The sequence below is a fragment of the Capricornis sumatraensis genome, chromosome 1 (genome assembly GCF_032405125.1).
Source record: "Capricornis sumatraensis isolate serow.1 chromosome 1, serow.2, whole genome shotgun sequence".
Lineage (NCBI taxonomy): Eukaryota > Metazoa > Chordata > Mammalia > Artiodactyla > Bovidae > Capricornis > Capricornis sumatraensis.
In genome coordinates this window covers 250,307,577-250,319,184 of record NC_091069.1, presented here as the reverse complement: position 1 = coordinate 250,319,184, position 11,608 = coordinate 250,307,577, and the positions used below count along the sequence as shown (strand labels likewise).

General features: G+C 56.8%; 1 protein-coding gene across 2 annotated transcripts in view; it reads right to left on the bottom strand.

The window, feature by feature from the left end:
- Positions 1–4,246: 4,246 nt before the first annotated feature.
- PFKL (phosphofructokinase, liver type) overlaps positions 4,247–11,608 on the bottom strand; it is a 29,364-nt gene continuing 22,002 nt past the window's right edge. The window contains exons 13-22 of one of the 2 annotated variants that reach the window (XM_068971165.1): positions 9,790–9,936; positions 9,361–9,431; positions 8,841–8,928; positions 8,225–8,377; positions 7,028–7,192; positions 6,512–6,573; positions 6,193–6,304; positions 5,522–5,621; positions 5,330–5,435; positions 4,247–4,953 (exon numbers count right to left, since the gene is read on the bottom strand). In XM_068971165.1, the coding sequence (XP_068827266.1) occupies positions 4,806–4,953; positions 5,330–5,435; positions 5,522–5,621; positions 6,193–6,304; positions 6,512–6,573; positions 7,028–7,192; positions 8,225–8,377; positions 8,841–8,928; positions 9,361–9,431; positions 9,790–9,936 (1,152 nt within the window). In that variant the 3' untranslated portion in view covers positions 4,247–4,805. The remainder of the gene's footprint in view (positions 4,954–5,329; positions 5,436–5,521; positions 5,622–6,192; positions 6,305–6,511; positions 6,574–7,027; positions 7,193–8,224; positions 8,378–8,840; positions 8,929–9,360; positions 9,432–9,789; positions 9,937–11,608) is intronic. The other variant, XM_068971158.1, reaches the window with a different exon arrangement.

The window sequence follows — 11,608 nt, the reverse complement described above, 5'->3', positions numbered from 1 at the left end:
AGTCCAAGGGACTCTCAAGAGTCTTCTCCAACACCACAGTTCAAAAGCATCAATTCTGTGCTCAGGTTTCTCTATAGTCCAACTCTCACATCCATACATGACCACTGGAAAAACCATAGCCTTGACTAGATGGACCTTTGTTGGCAAAGTAACATCTCTGCTTTTTAATATGCTTTCTAGGTTGGTCATAGCTTTTCTTCCAAGGAGGAAACATCTTTTAATTTCATGGCTGCAGTCACCATCTGGAGTGATTTTGGAGCCCAAGAAGGTAAAGTCTGTCACTGTTTCCATTGTTTCTCCATCTATTTGCCATGGAGTGGTGGGACTGGATGCCATGATCTTAGTGTTTTGAATGTTGAGGTTTTGAGTTTCAAGCCCGTTTTTTCACTCTTGTGTATCAGTTGCCTATCAGTGTTGTTATGTCACCCCCCAGGCTCCTCTGTCCATGGAATTCTCAAGGCAAGAATACTGGAGTGGGTTGCCATTCCCTTCTCCAGTATGTATTTATGTGGTTTGAATAATTGTCAACTGAGAGTATTTTAAAAGAAATACAAATCCAGGAGATATTATTAATAAGTAAAATCTGGTGATCACAAAGAGATGAAAAGGAAGGATAGGCAAAGAGGATAAAAGATGCTGGAAAGCCAAAGAGAGGAAAGTGGGTTGTGAGCAGTCGAGGAGCACGGTGGAGTGGAGAAGGTAGAATGGACCGTGGGTGATGGTGGTGGCTGGCTGATGGTAGAAGGTGGATGAGGGGATGTAATAGGTCCATGGTGGACGGTGTGTGGTAGAAAGTGGCTGGTGAGGGTGGTGGAAAGTAGTGGTGTTTGACGGCAGGTGAATGGTGGAAGGTGGCAGGAGGCAGGTGGGTGGTCAAGTGTGGAAGGTGGAGGGCGATGGTGCAGGGTTGGTGGCAGGTATACAATGAGTGGTCACAGGTGGAAGGTGATTCTGCTGACTAAAGCTGAAAACTTATGTGGATGTGAGTAGTGGGTATCATGTGATGGACAGTGAAATATGGGTGTTGGAAGGTGGAAGATGGGCAATGGAAGGCTGAGATTGTAGGTGACAAGCAGAAGATGGATGGCTCAGGGTGAGTGGTGGCAGGTGGATAGATGGCTGGTGTACAGTGAGTTTTGGGTGGTGAGTGGTAGGTGCTGTGTGGTGGCTAGTGGGTGGTGAAAGGTGAGTGGACACTGGAGGACAGTGGAGGGTGAAAAATCAACAGTAGAAGGTGGCGAATGGGGATGGTAGGGAAGGGAAGATGGGGGGTGGAAAGAGAAGTAAGGGTGGAAGGGTGGTGGTGGGAGGAGGACAGCAGAGACTGGGATGTGAATCATGGCACATGATGGTGGGAAGGGGACAGTGGGAAACGGATGGTGAGGTTACAGGGTTTCAGGTGGATGACCTATTGTGGATAGAGGATGTTGGGTGGTAAATGAATGGTGGCTGTTGGGTGGTGGATGTGTGAGGTGAAAGGTGGGAAGTAACAGGTGGACTGTCAGAGGTGGACGGAGGCTGGCAGATGGTGTGTGGTGGGTTTTGGAGGGTGGGTGGGGGGTGGTAACTGGGGAAACGAGTGTGCTGGAGTGTGGAATGTTGAAAGTGGAAAGCAAATGGCCAGTGGTGGAGGATGGGATGAAGAAAGTGAATCATGGGTGATGGGTGGGAGGTGGTAAAAGCTGGAATGTTGATGGTGGAGAGCAGATGGTGGTGACTGATGGTTGCTAAAGAATAGTGAGGAGTAAATTGTGGATGGTGGATGTGGAAGAGTGAGAGGTGGTGGGCTTTGGGAATTGACTGGGGGATGGTGGAAAGGGATTGTGGGTATTGGAAGATGAATTGTAGACTGTGGAATGTCAATGTTGATAACGTAAAAATTCTAGTTATAAGAACACATCCCACGAACATAATCCCTCTTTGCACTAGATATACCAAAAAAGAATATTTATTACAGAATTACTTGTTATAGCAGAAACCTAGAAATGTTACTGAAGGTCCAAACACAAAGGGACGATTCAGTCAATTCAGAGGCAGGTTTAGGATGATGTTCTATGAGTAAGGGGGAGCAAGAGGTCTTGGGGAGAGGGCCTGGGCGCAAATGATGACTAGTGAAGCTGTTGTTATGGGAGACATTAAAGCGGCTTCCTGCGTTACTAAGCATACACTCATATGTGTGCGTGCATGAAACATACCTGCCAAGCATGGCTGATGATGGAACCCTCCATGAACTGAGGATTATAATTTAGCCAATTCAGAGAAATGGTACTCACACCAGATGGATGATCCAGATGGATAGATAGTAGATATGGAGAGAGAGACAGGCACTAGATGCAAACACCAATACACATAAATGTATGTATAGGTTTCTATATATTTTTATATAATAGTTAATAAAAATTTTAAATACCCTTTATTATCCAAAAACATAAAATACTAAGATAAATTTAAGATAAGTTGTGTAGGACATACAGAGTAAAAAATATAAATCTAGTAAATGAACAAATACCTAATACATTAACTACAATAAACTATAATGGCAACCCACTGCAGTATTCTTGCCTGGAGAATCCCCTGGAAGAGGAGCCTGGCGGGACTACAGACCAGAGGGTGGCAGAGAGTCAGACACAACTGGGAGACTGAGAGCAGAGAGACTGAGATTATAAAATGGAACGAAATTAATGGTTCAGTTCAGTCGCTCAGTCATGTCTGACTCTTTGCGACCCCATAAACTGCAGCACGCCAGGCCTCCCTGTCCATTACCAACTCCCGGAGTCCACCCAAACCCATGTCCATCGAGTCGGTGATGCCATCCATCTCATTCTTTGTCGTCCCCTTCTTCTCCTGCCCCCAATCCCTCCCAGCATCAGGGTCTTTTCCAATGAGTTAGTTCTTTGCATCAGGTGGCCAAAGTACTGGAGTTTCAGCTTCAATATCAGTGCTTCCAATGTACAGCCAGGACTGATCTCCTTTAGGATGGACTGGCTGGATCTCCCTGCAGTCCAAGGGACTCTCAAGAGTCTTCTCCAACACCACAGTTCAAAAGCATCAATTCTGCAGCGCTCAGCCTTCTTCACAGTCCAACTCTCACATCCATACATGACCACAGGAAAAACCATAGCCTTGACTAGATGGACCTTAGTTGGCAAAGTAATGTGCTTTTCAATATGCTTTCTAGGTTGGTCATAACTCTTCTTCCAAGGAGTAAGCGTCTTTTAATTTCATGGCTACAATCACCATCTGCAGTGATTTTGGAGCCCCCCCCCAAAAAAAGTCTGACACTGTTTCCACTGTTTCCCCACCTATTTCCCATGAAGTGATGGGACCAGATGCCATGATCTTCGTTTTCTGAATGTTGAGCTTTAAGCCAACTTTTTCAGTCTCCACTTTCACTTTCATCAAGAGGCTTTTTAGTTCCTCTTCACTTTCTGCCATAAGGGTGGTGTCATCTGCATATCTGAGGTGATTGATATTTCTCCCGGCAATCTTGATTCCAGCTTGTGTTTCTTCCAGTCCAGCGTTTCTCGTGATGTACTCTGCATAGAAGTTAAATAAGCAGGGTGACAATATACAGCCTTGATGTACTCCTTTTCCTATTTGGAACCAGTCTGTTGTTCCATGTCCAGTTCTAACTGTTGCTTCCTGACCTGCATACAGATTTCTCAAGAGGCAGGTCAGGTGGTCTGGTATTCCCATCTCTTTCAGAATTTCCCAAGGTTAGGGCCTCCCCAAAAAACCTCATCTGACCTCTGTGGGTGCCAAGGGCAAGAGTGCAGGCAGAGCAGCCCTGGATGAAGTGCCCAGGTGACCGCTGTGGAAGCATATGGATAGGCAGCCTGCTCAAAGGTGACAGGGACCCACCAAGCACAGCCGTGTGGTCCACATCCAGCTTGTCCTCCTGTTGGCACCTCGGTGCCGGCATCTGCTGTGGAGCCAGGCACTCCCGCAAGTCAGGGACTTCCAGGGGTCAGCCCACCCAGAGTCCCCAGTGGTGACAACTGTCTAGCTGCCTCTCAGCCCCCCAGACCCCCCACCAGTGTCTCCTGGGTGGTCCCTCCCACCACCACCTGTCCCAGGGTCCTTGGCTTTGCTTCTGAGACCCCAGCCCAGGCAGAGTCTGGGGAATGTTCCAGGTCAGACTCAGAAGTCCTCCCAAGACTGGCATGGGGGTCAGGTCACCACATAGACAGGGGTGAGGGGCTGTTGGTTCAGGGAAGGGGTGTGGCCCCAGAGGATGCATGTCCCTGAGACAGCCTCAGCCCAGGGGCCAAAGGAGGACCCCAGACTCATGCGTACACGTGGGGGGATGGCCAACGACCAGCCCGCCCAGCCTCCCCAGGTTTCCAGAGATTGACAGCACTCCACAATCAGGTGATTTTATTCCTAGAAAAGGTGACACGCTCTGCTCAGCCCCGGCGGCCAGTGCACACAGAAGCAGGAGCAGCAGCAGGGTCACGGTGAGGTCCACAGGGTATGCCCTCCCACCGCCGTGGGCCCAGGGCAGCTGAGGGTGCAGGGCCGCCGAGGAGAGAGGCTCCAGGCCACACGGGGTGCTGAGGCAGAGGGGCAGCCGTGTCCAAACACTGATGCCAGCACATGCCCCTGCACTGGAAGGGGGTGCCCAGGGTTCTCTGTCCCGGGAGACAGCCAAGAGGGTGGCAGGAAGGAAGTGGGGCAGTGAGAAGCCTGGAGCCTGCACGGCCCCGTGGCCCACAGCCCCTGCCCGCGCGCCCGCAGGGTCCAGCAGCCCGGCCCCGAGGAGCCGGGGGAGGCGGCTGCAGGGTGAGCGGGGCGTGGACGTGGCTTCAGAAGCCCGTCTCGATGCTGAGGGTGCGGCGGGTGACGTGCTCCAGCTCCCCGGACACGTAGTCGGCCATGCTGATGCGGTAGTGCGCCAGCATCTTCAGCATGAGCCGCAGGTTCAGCCACCACTGCTCCCGGGGCATGCGGTGCCTGGGGCGGGACAGGGTCAGTGTCAGAGGGCGGGGTCAGGGGTGGGACTGGCAGTGCCTGCAGCAGCCCAGGTCAGGGTCAGGGGGCGGAGGCAGGGGAGGGGCAGCTCCCAGGCGTGTCCCCTTGGGACACCTGGCTGCTGTGTTGGGGTCCTGTCCCTCTGGAGCCCACACCCAGCAGGGCTCAGCAGACCAAGTACACCCTCAGACCTGACCATCACTGACCTCTACCCTCTCACCCTCACCCTCTACCCTGTTGGTGGTGGACAGGGCAACCCTGTGGGGTCAGGGCTGAGTGTGGCCACACCCCTCTCCCAGCACATTCGCCCCAGGCAGGTCTGGGCCCTGCGGTCCACCCTCTCTTTGGAGGGACTCACTCAAAGTCGGTGTCCTTCTTGAGCTCGGTGACAGGGCTGAAGGCCACCACTTTCTTCTGCAGGCCAATCACGCAGGCCGAGTCAGGGGCGTTGGCGAACACCCGCCCTGTGGACATAGGCGCGTGATGACAGCCCCACACCAGGGATGCCAGTGGAGGGCAGGTTGGGCTGGCTGCTGCCTCCCCCACTTACCATTGCGATAGACTGCCCGCAGCTTCTCTGACATCCAGAGTATGGCTTTCACCCCAAGCTTGGTACCATAGTTCCGATCAAAGGGGGTGGGAGCTCCACCCTGGAAACACAGTGGGTGAGGCCAGGTTCTGGCCCTGGGGAGCCGTGGGGCCACAGGCAGCCCCAGCCCTGGCCTGAGCCCAGCATCCTGGCCTGGCCATGACCTACGTGAGCCCTCCCGGAGAGTTCTGACACCCCATCCCCTCGGCCTACAGCAACCCAGCCCCTTTCTCCATCCCATATCTGGCCCAAAAGCCACCTCCAGAGGCCGGGTAGTGGGTGGCCAACTCATCAACTGGGGGGCTTCTGTGGGCCCCTGCATCTAGCAGACAGGTCCCACCACTAGTGGGCAAAGACCCCTGGGGAAGGGGTGCCTTGTGGGTGCACACAGCTCTCACGTCTGGCTGGGAACCCACAGCATGGGTCTCACCAAGACACAGCCTGGGTCTCCTGCCTGTGCAGTGGGTGATGAGCACTCAGGTCAGGGGTGTGCAGATGAAGCGGCCCCTACAGCCTGGTGCCCCGTGAGGAGGGGCACAGAGAAGTGTCCTCGTTCTGCTGCAGCCCCCTGGGACCGTGGGCACAGGTGTCAGGGAGCAGCCTTCCGGAATCCACGTCCCCACCCCCCACACCTGCTGCAGGTGGCCCAGGACGTTGGTCCTGCAGTCAAACACGCCCTTGCCCTCGGAGGAGTAGAGGTTGTACAGGAACTCTGTGGTGTAGTGCTCGTGGCACTTCTCGTTCCTGGAAGAGGAATGTGGGACCTGAGTCTTGTGGGATGCTGAGCCCCTCTAGGCTGGCCCACAGGCTCGAAGGAAAGCTCCACCCCACCACCACTGCCCAAGCCCCCATCCTCTCTCTGCCCAGCTGCCCCTCAGCAACCCTGACCTGCAGCCCAGGGGTCAGGAAGCCCCCCGGCCCCGGGCCCTGTGGGCTCGCCCGCAGCCTCACCGGAGTACCAGGCCCCGCTGGATTTCTGTCTTCATCTTCTCGGTCATGTGCTCCACGTTGGCCTGCAGAGGGAGGACCAACCACAGTGAATGAGGTCGGTGCAGCAGCCACCACTGCCCACCCCCCCCAGCAAGGGCTGTCCAGGAAGGAACGTTCCAGAATACCCGACAGGCAGGGCCAACATGACCCAGGTCCGCCTGCGGGGGCAGGCCAGTCCTGCAGGCCCTGAAGGACTAGGAGGGCTGGTGCAGGTGTGGCCCGTGGCTGGACAGTGAGGCCGGGTGGGAGAGCCACAGGGCAGGGAAGGGGGGCTGCGTGCAGTGGGGGCGAGGGGGTGGGGGGGCTGCACAGAGTGGAGGTGAGGGGACCGCACTGTGGGGGAAGCAGTGCAGGGGATCATGGCCTGGGTCCCCTTGAAGGTGGTGAGTCCCCAGCCTGCTGGGCCGTGGCTCCTTGGCTGGAGTCCCAGCCCCTCCAAGTGGTCTGCAGCAGGAGAAGGGCAGGGGCTCCGCTCACCTTTAAGTCTTGGATGTTGAAGGGATCCTCGAAGACATAGGCAGCATCGGCCCCCACAGCGATGCCAGTCACGGTGGCCAGGTAGCCGCAGTAGCCACCCATGGTCTCCACGATGAACACACGGCGCTTGGTCCCCGAGGCCGACTGCTTGATGCGGTCACAACTCTGGGGGCCAGGGGGCAGTCAGAGACCTCCCTCCAGGCCGCAGGGACCCACGACGCTATAGGGACTCAGGTCTCTGGCCCAAGCTGAGGACCAAGGCTGAGGCAGGGAGGGGCTGGGACAGCGCCTGCCCTGTGTGCCAGGGTGCTGGCAGCCCTCATCATGAACCCTCCTCTTGGCCACACAGAATCGAATTCCCAGTCTGAGCAATTCTGTCCCCAGGACGAGGGGGCGGTCACTAGTGTGTGGTGGGTGGAGGCCAGGGGCGCTGCTAGGAGGCTCTCCCTGACGTCAGGCCAGGGACATACTGGGCCTTAATCTGGCAAAGGGGGAGACATGCCTGCCATGTCAGGTCATAAACAGGGGCCCAGACAACACATGAAGTAAGGGCTTTGCACACACTGACAATAACGTGACACCTGATAACAATCCTAGCTCTGAATGGTTCAAGGAAATTAGAGTATTGGATAAAGAACTGAGGAAAGAGAACCAAACAGATAAGTAAGTCCACTTGTGTTTTCTTCTTCATCTAATAACATGCAGCACACCCTCTTCCAGCCTCTGATCCCCCAAAGGGAGGTGCTGGACCCTCAGGGGAGCCGAGCTCATGAGCAGTAATAGGGTGGGAAATGTCTGCAGAGAGAGAGTCAGGGGGACGCCCTTGGGGAGCTCAGTGGGGCAAGGCTGCTGGGACCCTCCCCAACCCTGGAACAAGGCTCCCACCTCCCACGACCCAGCCAGAGCCCTGGGTACCCCCCCAAGCCACATGTGGCTGCTTCACCAGACAGAACCACGGCTGGGTGTCCACACCAGTACAGCAGCTCAGTTAGATCGGCTGCAACCCTACCCACCATCATCCTCACACCCTGTCACCCCACAGCCACTCCCCCCGAGGCCTCGGGGGGCAGCCGGGTCCTGCCCACTCCCCACACAGGCCACCAGCCTTGGTGGGGCCCCGCACCTGTCCCACCCGCTCGGCAGCCCCTCTGCGTGCTCCCCACTCCCAGCCAGCCCCTGCCCGCACCCAGCCCGCACCTCCATGGCGGCGTTGACGGCCGTGTCGGAGCCCAGGCTGAAGTCAGTGCCTGGCACGTTGTTGCTGATGGTGGCGGGGATGACGCACATGACGATGCACAGCTCCTCATAGCGCCCACGGGCCTCCACCAGCTGCAGCACTCCCTCGTAGGCCTGTGGGGGTGAGGGGCTCAGGCCCGGCCCTGGAGAGGCTGGCCAAGGCCAGAGAAGGGGCCCCTGGGTCCTGCTCCCCGCCGTGTGTGTGGGGCTGGGCACCTGAGCCCACCTGCCCCCACCCTCAGGGCTGAGACCAGGTGGGCCCCACCCAGGAGCTCTGCAGCCACCGTCCCCAGGGAAACTGGACTCCAAGGAGGGCAGGAAGGAGGCCAGCTGCCTTGACCCCGACCCACTCCACCCATTCTGCAGGCGCTCAGGTTTCTCCAGGAGAGGGTAGGAGTCGATGTCTGTCATGTAGGGGGGCTAACCGAGCACCAGCATCACACGGACGTGCCCCCACTACTCAGAGCTCCCCTGAGAGCCCTCTGGACTGGCCCCTCGCCAGCAGGAGACTGAGGCCCTCGGCCACTTGGTCCTCCTGCCCAGGCTGCCCCCGCACGCTCCCCTGCGGCCCCCTCACCTCAAAGCCCCCGATGACCAGCAGGGCGTGGATGTTGTGAAGGCGGATGCTTTCCACAATTTGCTCCATGTAGCCCTTGGGCAGCGTCCTGCAGAAGATAAATCAGATGGATACGCGAGTTTGCACAGAATGCCAGGCTGGAGGGACACAGGTCCACACAGTCTGACCCCTGGAGAAGGCGGGCCTGGGACCTGGTGATGCGATTATTCCCCATTAGAGGTGGAGGCAGAGGTGAGGCATGGGTGGGTGGGGGTGAAGGGACCACCAGCAGGACAGGTGGCCTGGCACCTGCCCTCCCCACACCTGGGCTGTAAGCCTCACTTCCTGCCCGAGGGAGTGCCTCCTGCAGGCTGGGTCACCTGAATAGCCATCCTCTACACCGGAGCCCTCAGGGAAGCCCCAGGCAGCAGGGTCTGTGTCCCACTCTGGACAGGCCACCAGCCAGGGAGGACCCAGCCTGTGGCCATGGGGTAGGTTTCCCTGACATCCGCCCCACTGCCCACGGTGGCCAGCTGCTCACCTCTTTGTCCCCAGCATGGAGCCACCACGCCCCAGCCAGCCGGCCACGTCATGCCAGCTCACTTCTTGCACCTGTCGGGGGAGGCACAGCTTCAGGGAGCAGGCCAGGCCACTTGCCCACTTCTCTACAGATGACAGGCCTGTGCTCAGAAGTGCACTTCCTTGGGCGGATAGAGGCCAGGCCAGGGACTGCCCCTCCAGCCGCAGGTCGGAGCAGGGTCTCGGGGACTGGTCTAGGCTGAGGTGGATCCAGCTGTGGCCCCTCCAGCCGGGGAGCAGGCCCAGTCTTTCCCTTGTGCCCACATCGTGAGTCCTTCGGTCCTTGTGTGTTTTTAAGTCAGCCGGGGACGTAGCCTAAGCTGACCAAAGGCAAACAGGCCCACCACCACAGGCTGGGTCCCCGCCCAGCCTTGGGCATGGCCGCACCTACCTGATTCTTGGCCAGGCCTTCAAAGCCATCGTGCACGACATATACCGTGTGGCCCTGGGAGATGCCAGAACGCACCGCTGAGCGCACGGCCGCGTTCATGCCGGCTGCTGGGGCCCCCACGTTCAGGATGGCCAGGGAAAAGTTGGTCTTCAGAAAAGAGGGAGAGACAAACACGTGAGCACAGGGCTGGGGGGACCGCTGACCCAGACGGAAGTCAGCAGGCAGCAGCTTCCAGAGAAGGGGCCCCGGTCCTCGGGCCAGCCTGGACACCGTCCAGGGACTGGACTCCCCTGGGCATGACGAACACCTGTCCTCCTGGTGCCATAACAGGAGGGTCTGTGTCCCGCTGATGCCTCCTGATGCTTAGCTCAAGACCACCTGAGCTACCGTGCAAGCCCCACCTACAACCCGCACAGTCCTGGGCCAAAGGCAGGTGCAGGACTCCAGCCCCTGTCAGCCAAGTGCAGCTCGGATCACAGTCAGCGCCTGCCAGTGGCAGTCACCCCGCACTCAGGGCTCAGCGCCCCAGAATATCCTTGGTGAGCAGCACGGGTACACGGAGAGAAGGGGGCCACCGCAGCCACAACAAAGTGCAAAGAAGCAGGCAACGCCAATTTCGTATTAATGGTGGTGTAGTCGCTAAGTCATGTCTGACTCTCTGCAACCGCATGGACCGTAGCCTGCCAGGCTTGTCTGTCCATGCGATTTCCCAGGCAAGAATACTGGAGTGGGTTACCATTTCCTTCTCCAGGGGATCTTCCTGACCCAAGAATCGAACCTGAGTCTCCTGCATTGCAGGCGGATTCTTTACCAACTGAGCCACCACGGAAGCCCTTTAATATTAATAATAGTAATACAATGGTTGCTTTAACCTGATAGAACCAATGTGTCATTGCCTCAACTCGGAAACAATGTAAGAAATCGGATCTTTCACACCCATTTCCCCTGCTGCTCCTCAGACCCTACACCTGTGGGGCACGCAGGCACCCCACTAGGGACAGCCACGTTCCCAGCACTCAGCAGCCATGTGTGGCCACTGGCTCTGCTGGGCTGTGTGGCTCTGGTGGGTCCCAATAACACCAGCCTGATGCCCCAGAGGTGGTCATGACCCAGAGGGTTCTGGAAGGAGATATGGACACCACTCGGCCTTGCCTGGGAATGCTGCCCACCCCCAACCAGCTCTTGGGATAAGTTGGGGCGGGGGGGGCGGGGGAGTGGAGCACAGGACCCCACCGTCCAAGATTGTCTTGGTGTGACCCTTTCTTTGTCCCATGATTTCAGAGATGGGTCCTCCTGTTGTCCTTATTTGGAAGAGAGGCCATTTCCTGAAGTTTTTAGCTGTTTGGGAACATGTCTTAATACTCTTCAGAGTCCCTTGGACAGCAAGATCAAACCAGTCAATTCTAAAGAAAATCAGTCCTGAACATTCATTGGAAGGACTGATGCTGAAGCTGAAGCTCTAATACTTTGGCCACCTGATACAAAGAGCTGACTCACTGGAAAAGACTCTGATGCCGGGAAAGACTGAAGGCAAAAGTGAAGGGGGCGGCAGAGAATGAGATGGTTGGATGTCATCACCAACTCAATAGACATGAATCTGAGCAAACTCCAGGAGATGGTGGAAGACAGGGAAGCCTGGAGTGCTACTGTCCATAGGATCTCAAAGAGTCAGACACAACTGAGCAACTGAACAACAATGTTAACACTGGAGCCCTGCTCTCCAAGGTAAACCTGTGGGCCTGACTTAACCTTCAGCCATTTGATAAGTGACAGGCCAGTGTGATCCCCGGGCCCAGACACAGGCTATTGGGACCTACTG